We start from the raw sequence: 15052 nt of genomic DNA on the forward strand, positions 1-15052 counted from the left end.
GATCAAAAAGTACATGCCCACTCGCCATGTCAAGGCCACCTCGTTAGAGTGGGTCCCTAACCTGACACTGGCGTAGCCCCCGGTGGCGACCACTGCCTCCGAGACCCCATGGTGGATGTGCGGCTGTGTTTCTCTCTTTGTGTTGTACATTTGTAGTCTCTCCCTTCTTCCACAGCATGCACTCCACTCCACCCAGTTGGCCCAGGCATTTTTAATCAGCAGGAAACTGCATAAGGGTTTCCTCCTACCATTCTCCCAGCCCTCTGGCAGTGAGCACAGGGCAGGTTTCATATTGATGTGGTTCTCTGTGGCCGCCATTGTTTCTGTGATGCTTTGTCTGTGGTTTGGAGTGGCCCAGAGCCAGGGGCTTGGTCAGGCAGTAGTGGGGCTGCCTGGCCACTGGGTCGCTCCCCCCGTTGGGCATGGGGTCTCGGAGGCAGTGGTCGCTGCCGGGGGCTACGCCAGTGTCCGGTTAGGACCCACTCTAACCAGGTGGCCTTGACGTGGCGAGTGGGCATGTACTTTTTGATCAAAATGTATACTAACAACCTGTTAGTTTTTGAAATTATGCTGAGAAGCAAGTAGATCAAATTACAAATGGTGGATGTGCGGTTGTGTTTCTCTCTTTGTGTTGTACATAGTATATATTAAACTGATTTACTTTATATGTATTTTATTATTATTATTATATATATTTTTTTTTTACTTATTTCTTGCCAGTGCTAGTTATAAACTAAATTTTTTCCCCTCTTGGCACCCATGGTAAACTTCAGTACAGTAAAATGTTTTTTGAAACAAACTAAAATATATTGCTAATATTTTTTATTTAGTAACTTAAGCCTCCTGCAATTCAAATCATGCTTTAATTATGTAATGTACCATATTTATTACTTTCTTTTATCTTCTCCTGTACAGCTTTGATGCATGCCTTGGTGTTTGGTAATGTCACAGCTATAATCCAACGAATGTACTCCAGATGGTCCCTTTATCATACAAGAACCAAGGATCTGAAGGATTTTATACGGGTACATCACCTACCACAGCAGCTGAAGCAGAGAATGCTTGAATATTTCCAGACCAATTGGTCAGTTAATAACGGGATAGATTCTCATGAGGTACTTTCAAGTTTTTTTTAAATTTTTTTATTAACAATAGAAAGAGTTAAAGACTTAAAGAGTCATTAAATAAAAAAAAAAAAAAGAATAACAGTAACCTGAACATATCTCAATCGTAGGTCAATCATCATGCAGATATGTGATCAGTCCCCCCCCCCCCCCCCCCAAATAATGTACAAGTTACTGTCACTCAATTCAGTTTCATTTGTGCAACATTTAGGAATTTGTAGTTTTCACAATTAACTTTTTTTTCACATTGTTTGGAGTGGAGTGTGCAAAAATGTTGTAACTTTTTAAAAAGTTTCACCTAATAAATGTAGCTAAACACTCACTACAGTTAAAGGGGTACTGCGGGGATCCACAATCTCCTGTACGGATCCCAGCAACTCACCTGTCCTTGAAGTGGAGCACCCCCCTCCTTGCAAGATGGGATTCCATCTCTGCTGATGATTGGCTGAGCAGGCTATCACTTCCTCTTGGCTCTGAGAATGAGTTGCTGTGCCCCATACCGGACATCACAGAGACCCCAGTGGTCCAATCCCCCGCTATCAGATAGTTATCCCCTATCTAAGTTGACTTCCCCAGAGTACCCCTTTAACCCCTATCCCTGCTCTTGGTCTATGAAGCATGTGCAGGAGCTGAGCACACTTCATAGCTGTTGCAGCTGGGACCCATGGCTAATGCCGAACCAATCAAGGAAATATCCTGCATTAACCCGTTAGATGCTGTGATCAAAGTTGATTGTGGTGTCTAAAAGTGACAAAACAAGGAAAGCTGATCAGCTGAAAGGACAGGCAGAGATTCCCGACTTGCTTCTGTTCCATCTGATCAGTGTTCCAATCATGCAGGCAGCCTAAGCAGCCTGTAGTAATGAAGCACCAGTATCACTAAACAATGCTATGCTATGGCACAGCATCGTTCTGGGTATGCGATCAAACGATTGCATGTATTAGTCCCCTATGGGGACTTAAAATCAGTGAATACAAAGTCTGGGGGAAAAAGGTTATACATTTGTATTAGCCCCTTCCCTAATAAAAGATTGAATCAGCCCCTCATTTTTTAAATAAAGTAATGTAAATATAAGAAAACATATAAAAAGAGATCAAAAAGCCCCATCAAAAATAGAACCAATTAAACCTACAGGTCATAGTGCAAAAGAATAAGCCTTCATATATCCTCGTATATGGAAAAATAAAAGTGTTATAGGGGTCAGAGGAGGACAATTTTAAGCATAATAATTTTCATACAAAAAGTTATAATTTTTTTAAGTATTATGATAAAACTAAACCTATATACATTATTATTGTAAATGTATGGAAATACAGAATAAATATAAGGGGGTTATTTACTAATGTGTTTCCAATGTTTTTTTGTAGGGTTTTACAGCTGAATTTAGGCACTCATCATGTGCGCCAAAATTAGCAGCCAAAAGTACCTTCAAACCTGACCATCACTCCATTTAAAAAAATTTGTAAATTAGTAAATACTGTGGGAAAATACCTGTCGGGAAAAAAATCCACACAAAAAACTATACTCCACTCTTAGTAAATCAACCCCAATGTCTTATTGTTACAGAAAAGTGTAATGCGCAGAAACAAATGTCCCCAAAAGATGAAAAAGTTCTGTTTTTGTTTTAATTTTGCCTCATAATTATTATTTTTTTTTTATGTTTCACTGTACATGTGGTGGTGACATGATTGATGTAATTACAAAGTACAATTGGTTGCGCAAACAAAGAAACAACCTCATATGGGTCTGTAGGTTCAATATTTAACCCCTTGGGGACTCATGGTTTTCCCATTTTTGCTCCTCACCTTTTAAAAATCATAAACCTTTCAATTATGCACCTACAGACTCATATGATGGCTTTTTTTTTGCGCCACCAATTCTAATTTGTAATGACATCAGTCATTTTATCCACCAATCCCCAGCGAAACCCAAAAAAATAATTGTGCGACAAAATTTAAAAAAAAGAAAACACAATTTTCTAATTTTTGGGGACTTCCATTTCTACGCAGTGCATTTTTTAGTAAAAGTGACACCTCATCTTTATTCTGTAGGTCCATATGATTAAAATGATTCCCTACTTATATAGGTTTGATTTTGTCTTACTTCTGGAAAAAATCATAACTACATGCACAAAAATTTAAATGTTTAAAAATGTCCTCTTCTGACCCCTATAACTTTAAAAATTTTCTGCATATGGGGATGTATGAGGGCTCATTTTTTTGCGCCATGATCTGAATTTTTTCTTGCTACCATTTTTGTTTTGATCAGACTTTTTGTTCATTTTTTATGGTGTAAAAAGTGACCAAAATACGCTATTTTGGACTTTGGAATTTTTTTTACATGTACTCCGTTGACCTTGTGGTTTAATTAATGATGTATTTTTATAGTTCGGACATTTACGCATACAGCGATACCACATATGTTTATATTTTTTCTTATTTGCATGGTTTTGTTTTTTAATGGGAAAGGGGGGGTGATTCCAACTTTTATTAGGGAAGGGGTTATATCACATTTATTTGCAAAAAGCCCCAATAGGAGACTATAACATGCAGTACATTGATTGCAGGCACTGATCAATGCAATCCCATAGCATTGAATTGATCAGTGTTATCGGCAGTTGATTGCTCATGCCTGGATCTCAGGCTTGGAGCATTCGCGGATCGGATATGGAGGAGGTAGGTAAGGGACCCTCCTTATGCATGCTAGCTGATCCGGACACGGGGGTTTCACCGCGGTGGTCCCGATCAGCCCAACTGAGCTGCCGGGAATGCTTTTTTTTACGTTTTAGATGCGGTGATCAAAGCTGATCACCATGTCTAAAATGTCAAAAAGAACATTCCTGGTAGCTCAGTTGGGCTGATCGGGACCACCGTGGCCGGAGATGTCCAGTATTAGCCCCAGGTCCTGGCTACCAATAGCAGCCAGGACTGATGCGATATGATGCGGGGTCACCGTATGACCCCATGTTATATCACAGGAGCGGGCGCAGGGTGTACAGGTATGCCCTGCGTCCCCAAGAGGTTAAAGCGTTATGGCTATTAAAAGGCAGGTAGGAAAAAAACAAGTGCAAAAGTGAAAAATCCCTTAAAGGGTTCAACCTTAAACCTTAAGCCTTTTTTCCCTTGAGCTAACCCACTTTAGTGGAGGAGGTCAAAAGTGACTATTTTTTAGCAATATGAGGCTTGCAAAAAACTTTTTTTTCTGGAAAACTGGCTTGCAAGCTTTGATAAATTCCTCCCATAGTGCTAACAATTAAAAATAAACTTTATTTAGGAAAAGTACACATAACATAAATATTAGCAATAAGAATATATAGATTATAATGCTTATTTCCTGTGCCCACTTACCTTTGATATGTGTCATAATACACATGAGCATGACTCTTCATGTACTCTGTTCACATCTGTCAGCTTTTTTGCTATTGTGACCAAAAGATATAGCGGGGAAACTTTCAAAGACTTGTGTTATTAGGGCTCTTTATTTTGCCCTTCAAAGAGTGTTAACTGCACCTCTTTTTAGAAGTACCATATGTTTAGTCTTTTGAAAATTTGGGACAAATAGCAAATCATTTAATACCAGGTATACTTGGTATTAATTGCGACAATTGATGCATCAGAAAGTGGTGCTAAACCTTTGAAAATAGGGTGTCCATAGCACAAAACGCTTAAAGGGGTACTCCGGTGAAAACCTTTTTTCTTTTAAATCAACTGGTACCAGAAAGTTAAACATATTTGTAAATTACTTCTATTGAAAAATCTTAATCCTTCCAGTACTTATTAGCTGCTGAATGCTACAGAGGAAATTCCTTTCTTTTTGGAACACTGATGGCATCACAAGCACAGTGTTCTCTGCTGACATCTCTGTCCATTTTAGCAACTGTGCATAGCAGATGCATGCTAAGGGCAGCATGGTGGCTTAGTGGTTAGCACTGCTGCCTTGCAGTGCTGGGGCCTTGGGTTCAAATCCCACTAAGGACAACAATAAATAAATAAAGACTTATTATTATAATAACATCAGCAGAGAGCACTGTGCTCGTGATGTCATCAGAGAGCATTCCAAAAAGAAAAGAATTTCCTCTGTAGTATTCAGCTGCTAATAAGTACATGAAGGATTAAGATTTTTAATAGAAGTAATGTAAAAATCTGTTTAACTTTCCGGAGCCAGGTGATTTAAAAGAAAAAAGGTTATCACTGGAGTACCCCTTTAACCACACCTTAACTATGCCCCTTTAAAAAAAAAAATTTGCTAACAGGGCGCTAAATCAAGTGCTAAATATCTGAATATGATGCACTAATAGTGTGCTATGACCTCCTTAGTGATAGCCGCATACAAAAGTATCTGGCTCCAAGCTATAGGATGGGAAAAACAATTGAAAAATTGAAAAAATCTGTGTTATGTAGCATATTATACTGTATTACCAGGTTCTGAATATAGTTAGGCTCGGATGTCTTAGTCTCAAATCCTTGTTTCTGTAAAAAAAAAAAAAAAAATGTGTGTGTATATATATATATATATATATATATATATATATATATATATATATATATTTTTTTTTTTTTTTTTTTTTAACAGAACCAAGGATTTGACAGGTCTCAAAGTCAAAAACTGCTTAGGTGAGATTTGTAACAAAGCTAAATGGTTGAAAGCTTCTATCATTCTAAATCTTAAAAGCATATTTCCAGCTGAATTAATTCCATGTCTGTATCTGACAGCTCCTGAAAGAATTTCCAGATGAGCTCCGTTCAGATATAACCATGTACTTGAACAAGGAGATTCTCCAACTATCCCTTTTTGAGAGCGCTAGCCGCGGTTGCCTCAGGTCTTTATCTCTGCATATCAAAACTTCCTTCTGTGCTCCTGGAGAGTACCTACTCCGGCAGGGAGATGCGTTGCAGGCAATTTATTTGGTGTGCTCAGGTTCCATGGAAGTTTTAAAAGATGGGATGGTTTTGGCTATTCTAGGTATGCACTTTTTACTACAGCTACTAAAGTTCTCATGTACATGTAATAATATGTAATTTATGATAATAATAATAATCATAATGTGTTGATGATAATGTTGCTGACAATGATAAAATATTACACGTGTTTAGAAAATATAAAATGTTATTCATTTACGGAATTGTGACAGGTATAAGGACCAGTTTGCTGCTAGATAAAAAAATGAAGTAAACAAAATATTATAGGACATTTTTTTACAATGTAATAAATTTACTCAATTTGCAAACACTGTCATCAAATTGCCTTCGGCTACTTTTTCTTTTTCATCCAATTGCAGCCATTTTAAAATTGATGACCAATAAAGTCAAACAGCTGGTGCTTACAAGTAGAATAAAGAAATTATATTACAGTGGTAATTATCTGGTGCCAGAAAGTTAAACAGATTTGTAAATTTCTTCTATAATTTTTTTTAAATCCTTCCAATACTTATCACATGCTGTATACTACAGAGGAAATTCTTTTCTTTTTGGATTTCTTTTCTGTTACGACCACAGTGCTCTCTGCTGACACCTCTTTCCATGTCAGGAACTGTCCAGAGCAGGAGAAAATCCCCATAGCAAACATATCCTGCTCATGGACATTTCCTAAAATGGACAGAGGTGTCAGCAGAGAGCACTGTAGTCAACGTGACGGAAAATAAATCCCCCCAAAAAAATGTCCTCTGTAGTATACGGCCGCTAATAAGTACTGGAAGGATAAAGAATTTTTAATTTTAATTAAATTTTAATATTTTACAAATCGGTTTAACTTTCTGGCACTAGTTGATTTAAGAAAATTTTTTTCCAGTGGAGTGCCCCTTTAAGGGTAGGGTCACATGTGCCGTATTTGGCTGCATATTTGCTGCTGCATATTTTCCTACAAAATGAAGTCAATGGTTAGCAAAATACGCAGATTTTGCTACCCGTGGACTTGAATGGGGGGGGGGGGGGGTTGCAGCAGCAAATACACAGCAAAATATGTGACTTTACCTTAAGAAGACCACTCTTCTTTGTACTAGCAGGTAAAAAAAAATAAGTCAATGTAAACTTAAATATGCTGTATGCTCCACAGGAAGTTCTTTTATTTTTAAATTTATTTTCTGTCTCACCACAGACAGAGGTGTCATCAAAGAGCACTGTGGTCAGACAGAAAAGAAATTTAAAAAGGAAAGCATATAGCAGCTAATAAGTACTGGAAGGATTAAGATTTTTAAATAGAAGTCATTTACAAATCTAATAGAAATGGGATATTAGTCCTCAGCTCAATATCAAAAAGATTAAATGGTGGATGTCTGGTGTCAATAATAGAGAAAACAAAATTGGTATATAAATGGTATTTAATAGATATTAAATAGTGCGTTCCCACAGGGCCCTACGGTAGCGCACAATTGGTTAAAAGGTAATAAATATAAAAATGCAACAAGTTGTTACACTACAGAGCGAATGATACTCTTAATATCAAATTTATCTATTAAGGCTACCAGACGTATAATGATACACTGGGTGATACTGTAACATACAGTGTTACACTGATCAGAATGGTAATATCATTCGCTCTGTAGTGTAACAACTTGTTGCATTTTTATATTTATTACCTTTTAAACAATTTTGCGCTACCGTAGGGCCCTGCGGGAACGCACTATTTAATATCTATTAAATACCATTTATATACCAATTTTGTTTTCTCTATTATTGACACCAGACATCCACCATTTAATCTTTTTGATATTGATCTGAGGACTAATATCCCATTTCTATTACTTTTTTATATCTCTCTGTGGGGGAGAGCTTTTAGTTAACCTCGCTCATTTTTTGTGGTTGAGCTACACATATCTGTATATCCATAATTTACAAATCTGTTTAACTTTCTGGCACCAGTTGATTTAAAAAACATGTTTTTCACAGGAGTACCCCTTTAACTGTTTTTATGTTGTTCTTATTGTAATATTCAGTGGTAGCTTTATGCCATTTGAAACAGGACCCATGTCTTCTAAAAATGGTCACATTTTATTCATCAGTCTACAGAACATTTTATCAAAAGACTTGAGGGATATTTTTTGGTGAATGTAAGACAAGCCTTTGTCTTCTTTTTGGTTAGCAAAAATTTTCACATAGCAATTCTTCCATGGTTGACATTTTGCATTTTGTCTTCCTTATTATGGGTATATGTAAATTGACCTTAACTAAGTCCAGCAAGGTGGGGGTGGGGAGGGGGGTAGTCTTTAGATGGCCCTTTGGATTCTTTTAAAATATACCCTATCCTGGTTTTAATATAATACTATATGGTTTAAAGGTTTCATGTATTTAAGATACATATTGTGAATGCCAAAATGAACTTGACCTTTACCAGACTACTGGAAAGGTATTTTAGTGTCTCACCTGTCTTTTACCTGTAAGCACCTTACCCGAGGAAGGGTACTTTTCAGACCATAAACATGTTTTTAGTGCAATAAAATAAATTTTGGACCTGGAAACGTGTCCTACTGCTTTACCGGAGACCAGCGCCCAGGAGAGCTCAATTTTTTTAATATTTTAATTGTTCCTTTACCGGATCAGCGAAGCTATACCCGGACGAGCTGAGGCTGCAGGCTCCAATTACTATATTGATGTCATCTCAGGTGTTGTGCTCTTAGTGCAACATCCTCTGGTAAGTGAGTTTTCACCTACCTTTTGCTAACGATTTCATACATACTTCACCAGGGGCGCATATCGCTCTTTTCACTTTTTTTTTGGATTCTTTTGGATGGGTTGTCAATGTATTCTTGGTAAAATTGTGGTAGGTCCCTTCTGGGGAAGTTAACCCTTGTTTTGCTTCATTTATTTGTGAAAAAAAATTAAAAATAAAGCTCTTCATTGGAGGCCTAGAGCATCAGCAAAAGCTTTGTAACCCTTTCTAGACTGGTATATTGTATTTTACTTGGCTTAGTAAAAGTTAAGGATCTGTTCACATCTGAAGCCATGTTCACAACAGAAGCCATGATGACCCACTGGACGCCAGACACCAACTGTGACTTAAATGGTGTTTGTTGGGTTCTGGAATGGTGTCCATCATTTTGATGGAATAATAGAGCAGCATGCTAAGAATTTTTTCCACATCAAATCTGATAGAACTACCAACAGAGGTACTGCTTGGAGCCTCTGACAGTAGTGTGGACAGAGTGCAACTGGTTGATTCAATAAGGGCCAATTATTTTTTCATACAGGGCCAGGTAGGGCATTAAATGATTTTCCCTGAAATAAATAAAGACATCATTTAAAAATAGAATTTTGTCTTAACAACTTGGATTATCTTTGTTTCATATTAAATATATCATTTGAAAATATAAACAGAGATACCTTGCTTGTATCCTTCTTGTTCTCTTTCTCTAGCTCACTTTTAAATGTCCCTTTTATGCAATGATATCTTTAAATGACAATACTCTAGTCATGGTGATTTGACCAAAAAATACAATTATCATCTCAAAGGTAAAAGGTTTTTCTTATTGAAGAACTGCTGCTCTAATTAATGATAAATCCTATTATATCCTGTATTTAAAAGCATACTAGTCACTGCCATATCCCAAATGCCCTGTCCTTCAGCTGCAGACAAGGTATGATAGCATAATGCTGCATAATTTAGGCTGATTGGGTGTTCTCCACTTAACAGCTGCTCATGAGCTCTTCTGCTTAGGAATCACAGGTATTTATAAGGAATTGTAATCAGTACATTACGGGATGTCTCTCCAGCTCCTAAAGCTGGGAAACTACAAACATCTTAAACATGCTTTTACATTTTAACTTGCTATTTATGTTGTTACATGTAAATACTCAAAAAGAGGGCATTACAAATGTTACATATGGCTATGATTGTTTGAAATGACTCATTTGTAATTTATATGACTGCACCGTTCCATTAACCCAGAGTTTTAGTGGCACCTTAAATGTTTAGTTTAATTTAAACATTTATGGCCTATCCACAGAATAAACCATGAACATCTGACCGATATGGGTACCCACTTTTGGAAGCTTCACCTTTCTTGAGATTACGTGCCCCTCCCTCCTCTTCTGGCCCCCTCCAGTTTGCTTGCTGAAGTTGGAGAGGCCAGGAAGCTGTGTTATTAGCATAATTCCATTTAACATAATTTTTTATTGTTTTTTTTCCCCAAAGAATTAGTAATATGAACAATACAACATTGAATTTGCATGTAATATTGAGCAAATGAGTATAGATTCAACCATATAAGACAATGTTATTAAGAATGCATGTGGTGTAAAAACATTGCATTTTATATAAATTATGATCGTTTATGACAGTCGTTTATGCGGCAGAGCTAATAAAATAAACAATTGGCGGAAGTGTCGGGATTTATATGATCCAAATAAGGGTTGATTTCATTATTCTTATATCTAATACACCTACTATACACCTGTTATCCTATATACATGACTTTCCTAAAACTACCACAACGCTCTATATATTATTGATGCTTTACGTACGTTAGATTGAAAATTGTAGGAGGAGGAAGAAGCATCTAAGGCGAAAATAAGTAAGTTACATCACCACACAGATATAGTAATTAACAACATAGCTCAAATTTCATATGCTTAAGAAAGCCTTCAGCCTTTCATAGCTATAGATTAACATTGGTTATTTTTATTAGCATAATTCCTATTGACTTAACTGGGAGCAGTGTAAACAGAGGCATCTATCATAACTCTGCAAGCTATACTGTTAATGCAATTTCCATGAAAGTAAATCGGGTTTACATCTCAGATGCTTAAAACATCCTGCTCGGCTATTTTTGGCTTCCTATGAACCTCCAATTGTCTCAAGCAGGCGCAAGGTGGTGGCTCAAAAGACCCTCCATCTTAGGATAGGTGCAGGTCCCAGAGGTGGAATCTGCATCTATCAGAAATGTATGCAATATTTTGTTAATATGCCATAAATGTTGAGATATAATAATTCATTAATTATGAACATTTAAAGGGCTATTCCACAGAAATCCTTTATGGCAAATACTGTGATATGCCAGAAATGTATAATAACATTCATAAAATAATATCTCCTCTACAGTATGCCTAACAGAGATCTGGTTGCTGTGAACACCACAGATCTCTGGGAGAGTATTTTCTTTGTCTGCAGTCTCTTGGATGGCTATTTTAGACAGAGACTGTCCCAAAGTAATTTGAGCAATATCAGCATGAGATTTGTAGGGACACAGTTTTTATATGTACCCATTGGAAATTGATGGCATATTCTAATGATATACCATAAAATATCTTTCTTTAGGCATCTACTTTAATGGTTCTGCCAAGAGCAAGTCAATTTATTGGGAAGTTTTCTTACTTAATACATTTAACCTGGGTAAAATACATATAGAATAAGAGAAATTTTTGTTTTGTTTACACTTAAAGGGGTACTCCGGTGGAGAACAATTTATGTCATATCAACTGGCTCCTGAAGGTTTAACAAATTTGTAAATTACTTCTATTAAAAAATCTTAATCATTTCAGTACTTATCAGCTGCTGTATACTACAGAGGAAGTTGAGTTGTTCTTTTCTGTCTGACCACAGTGTTCTCTGCTGACACCTCTGTCCATGTCAGGGACTGTCCAGACTAGGCAAAAATCCCCATAGCAAACCTCTCCTGCTCTGGAGAATTCCTGACATGGACAGAGGTGTCAGCAGAGAGCACTGTGGTCAGACAGAAATGAACAACTCAACTTCCTCTGTAGTATACAGCAGCTAAATACTGGAAGGAATATGATTTTTTAATAGAAGTAATTTACTAATCTGTATAACTTTATGGAGCCAGTTGATTTGAACATTTTTTCCCCCACCGGAGTACCCCTTTAAAGTGTACCTGTCATCAACAAAAATGTTTTATATAATGTAGATAATACCATTATATATATCTATATTTGTAATATACATTGGTTAAAATATGTATATGTTTGTCCCTGCTGCTACTGCCTGTGTGTCTCTATGAGGAGTCCAAAAACAGGAAGTGAAGGTGTACAAGCAGGGCTCTGTGCAGTGAGGGTCTGTGACATGCTACGGGCTCATACATGAGGATGATTGACAAGCCAGGAGCCTGCACAGAGTCCTACTTGTCCTGCCCTCACTTCCTGTATTTGGTCTCCTCACAAAGACATACATGCAATAGCTGAAGAGACAGCATTTTTTCACTCAAAATATACACATTTTTTAACCAATGTATATTACAAATATACATACAATTGTATTTTCTACATTATAAAGGTACATTTTAAAGTATATGTTTTATATATTTAAACACAAATTTCCAGCATGTTCAAATGCTTGCAAAAAAACAAAAAAACAAAAAGAAAACTCCAGGCATTTCTTAAGTTCAATATAGAAGCCGTATCCAGAGTATGCTGCATTATGGAAAAACAAATGAATGCTTTGCAGTATATTATATTAATATTTGCTGTATACTTCAAGGAAATATCTAGCTGTAAAAAAAAAAGCTTATTTTAATGCCACATAAAATGTGCTGTGTGTGTAAAACCAGCTTTAAGTAATGTAAAGTACTAGTATTGACCCTTTGGAAGCATCTCCATTACAAAGTTACCCCTAAAGACTGCACAGTATTCTGTTAACATTTCCACCATTCTTTACAGGTAAAGGTGATTTGATTGGAGCTAATCTATCCATTAAAGATCAAGTTATTAAAACAAATGCAGATGTCAAAGCCCTGACCTACTGCGATCTACAGTGTATAATCCTCAAAGGCCTTTATGAAGTTTTGGACTTTTACCCTGAATATGCACATAAATTTGTTGAAGACATTCAGCAAGATCTTACATATAACCTGAGAGAAGGTCATGAAAGTGATGTAAGTGCAATTACCATGAAGGCGACACTGCTAAATGAAACCATATGAAAGTGTTACAATCTACAGTATATCACAGTATATTCTTCACCAGCTGTAGTTTGTTTCATTTTCAGCTCAGACATACAGTAATTGGGTTTATGTTTAAAAAGATTGTGATGGATAAAGTACAATAGTATTTGCTCAGATGTCTGAAATAGCTGTCAACTATGGTTAGCAGCCTACTATGGCTGGTATACTAAATAAGGTTTTGGAATATAACATAAAAATAATGTAAAATTCTACAGTTTTGGTAATTGATTTTGAAAGGCAGTAATGAATGAAGGCACTGGCCAATGAGTATTTTGCAAATGTGTAGATTGTACAGAGATGGCAAGAAAAGTTATGGTAAGCCTACCTGTCCACAGTGCTCCGTAAGTAACACAGTCCTCCCCAATAGGAAAAAATCCTTAACATTTTGGCACTTGGATAATAATTCACTTTATTTTGACTACGTTAAAATGCCATACATTAGTGCACAGTAAAAATAATTTCTGGCTGCACTAGCTCTTGGACATGATCATGACTAAGGGCTAGTGCAGCTGGAAACGTGTTTACCCTTTGTTTTTGTTCATTGTTTGCTCATCATTTGATTTTGTTTATCATTGTTGCTTTTTACTGTTTTATCCATATGCTGGAACATTTTGTATTATTGTAGTATTTCTAGAGATGAATGGCTGAACAATAGGAGCAACTTATGTCTTCTGCCAAATAAAAAGTTCCTCCTCATTTAGCAAATTCTGGTTCAGGACAATCACATTGTAAAAGTGTATAGTTAGGCTAAATTATCGTTATAGTATTTATGGCTTGAAAAGGAATAATTATTTAACTATTTCAGTAAAGCCCTACTAACTGTCTGCTGGGTTACTGATTTTTGGATCATACCAATCCCCTTTTCCCAGCCTTGGGGGCAAGAAACCTATAATGAGAAAGCAAATTATTATAAATAAATATAGGCAGAGTCATTTAGTTTATCATTGTTTGCAAAAATCGGTATGTCTTTCATTCTGTCCATGAACACTGTATGTTGTATGCATACAAATAGATTATCTTTACTTTATTAGATTAGCAAGAAAAAAAAAAGATGTTTAACAGCTATTGCCTAAAGTTTCTCAAACATACAAAGAGCAAAATTGGGAAAACCCACCAATTGTGGTGCAATCAGCCCAATGTCTAATGTATGTGATATATGGATTGCACTGACTCTTGATTATGTCTGGGGAAAGTAGAATCAGGTATGTTGAATTTCAGGTCTATGCTTTTGCTCTCAAGGGACATAAGCCACTGCACTAAAAATCTGGCAGTAGCTTATCCCCCTCTACTTATTGACAAGATATTTTAGCTTAGTTGAAATAAGCATGCATGTGTGTGGAGAGAGACAACAACATGTAGACAACAGCCGTTGAAGATGAGAAAGCCTCCATACACATTAGTGAAAAGTTGGCCAAACCCACCATTCTCAACTGAACCAGCTGACCATCTAATGCATATGGGGGCTTCCAACTCACCCCCAGCATCATCTGGATCATGGATTAGGTCAAGTTCAACAGACAAGCTATCACCAGAGCTGTCTGGCAGTGGCTTACCATATGTAAAACACAACGTTCAGCCAAACTGTGTTATGGGAGGACTGATTAAAATAACTGTCAGTCAAGCAAACATTTGGCCAACAGCTGTTGAAAATGTATGGACACCTTTAGACTACCGTAAGGGCTTGTCTTGCTGTTGTGTATCGCTGTGTTGATGTATCAATTGGATGTTACCTTCAGAACTTAGTAGGTAATGACAGTATTAAAATGACAGATTAATTAAAGGACATCTGCAGCGTTACAAACACTTATCCCCTATCCTCAACATAGGGGATAAGTGTTTGATTGCGGGGGGTCCGAACGCTGGGGCCCCCGGCGATCTCCTTTATGGGGCCGTGGCTCTCCCATGCAGGGGGCGTGCCAGCCGCAGCATGAAGTTGCGGCCGGCACGCCTCCTCCATACATCTCTATGGGAGAGGCGGGGAGGCAGCGTTCATGCCTCCCTGCATCCCCCATAGAACGGGGCATCACCGTCGACCTCTAGG

General features: G+C 37.0%; 1 protein-coding gene across 5 annotated transcripts in view; it reads left to right on the forward strand.

Annotated features, from left to right (window-relative positions):
* Window positions 1-15052, forward strand: part of KCNH8 (potassium voltage-gated channel subfamily H member 8) — a 402862-nt gene that overhangs the window by 317966 nt on the left and 69844 nt on the right. For all 5 annotated transcript variants that reach the window (XM_056519948.1, XM_056519950.1, XM_056519949.1 and 2 more), the window contains 3 exons: window positions 916-1115; window positions 5837-6086; window positions 12728-12942. In XM_056519948.1, the coding sequence (XP_056375923.1) occupies window positions 916-1115; window positions 5837-6086; window positions 12728-12942 (665 nt within the window). The remainder of the gene's footprint in view (window positions 1-915; window positions 1116-5836; window positions 6087-12727; window positions 12943-15052) is intronic.

The sequence above is a fragment of the Hyla sarda genome, chromosome 5 (assembly GCF_029499605.1).
Source record: "Hyla sarda isolate aHylSar1 chromosome 5, aHylSar1.hap1, whole genome shotgun sequence".
Classification (NCBI taxonomy): Eukaryota; Metazoa; Chordata; class Amphibia; order Anura; family Hylidae; genus Hyla; species Hyla sarda.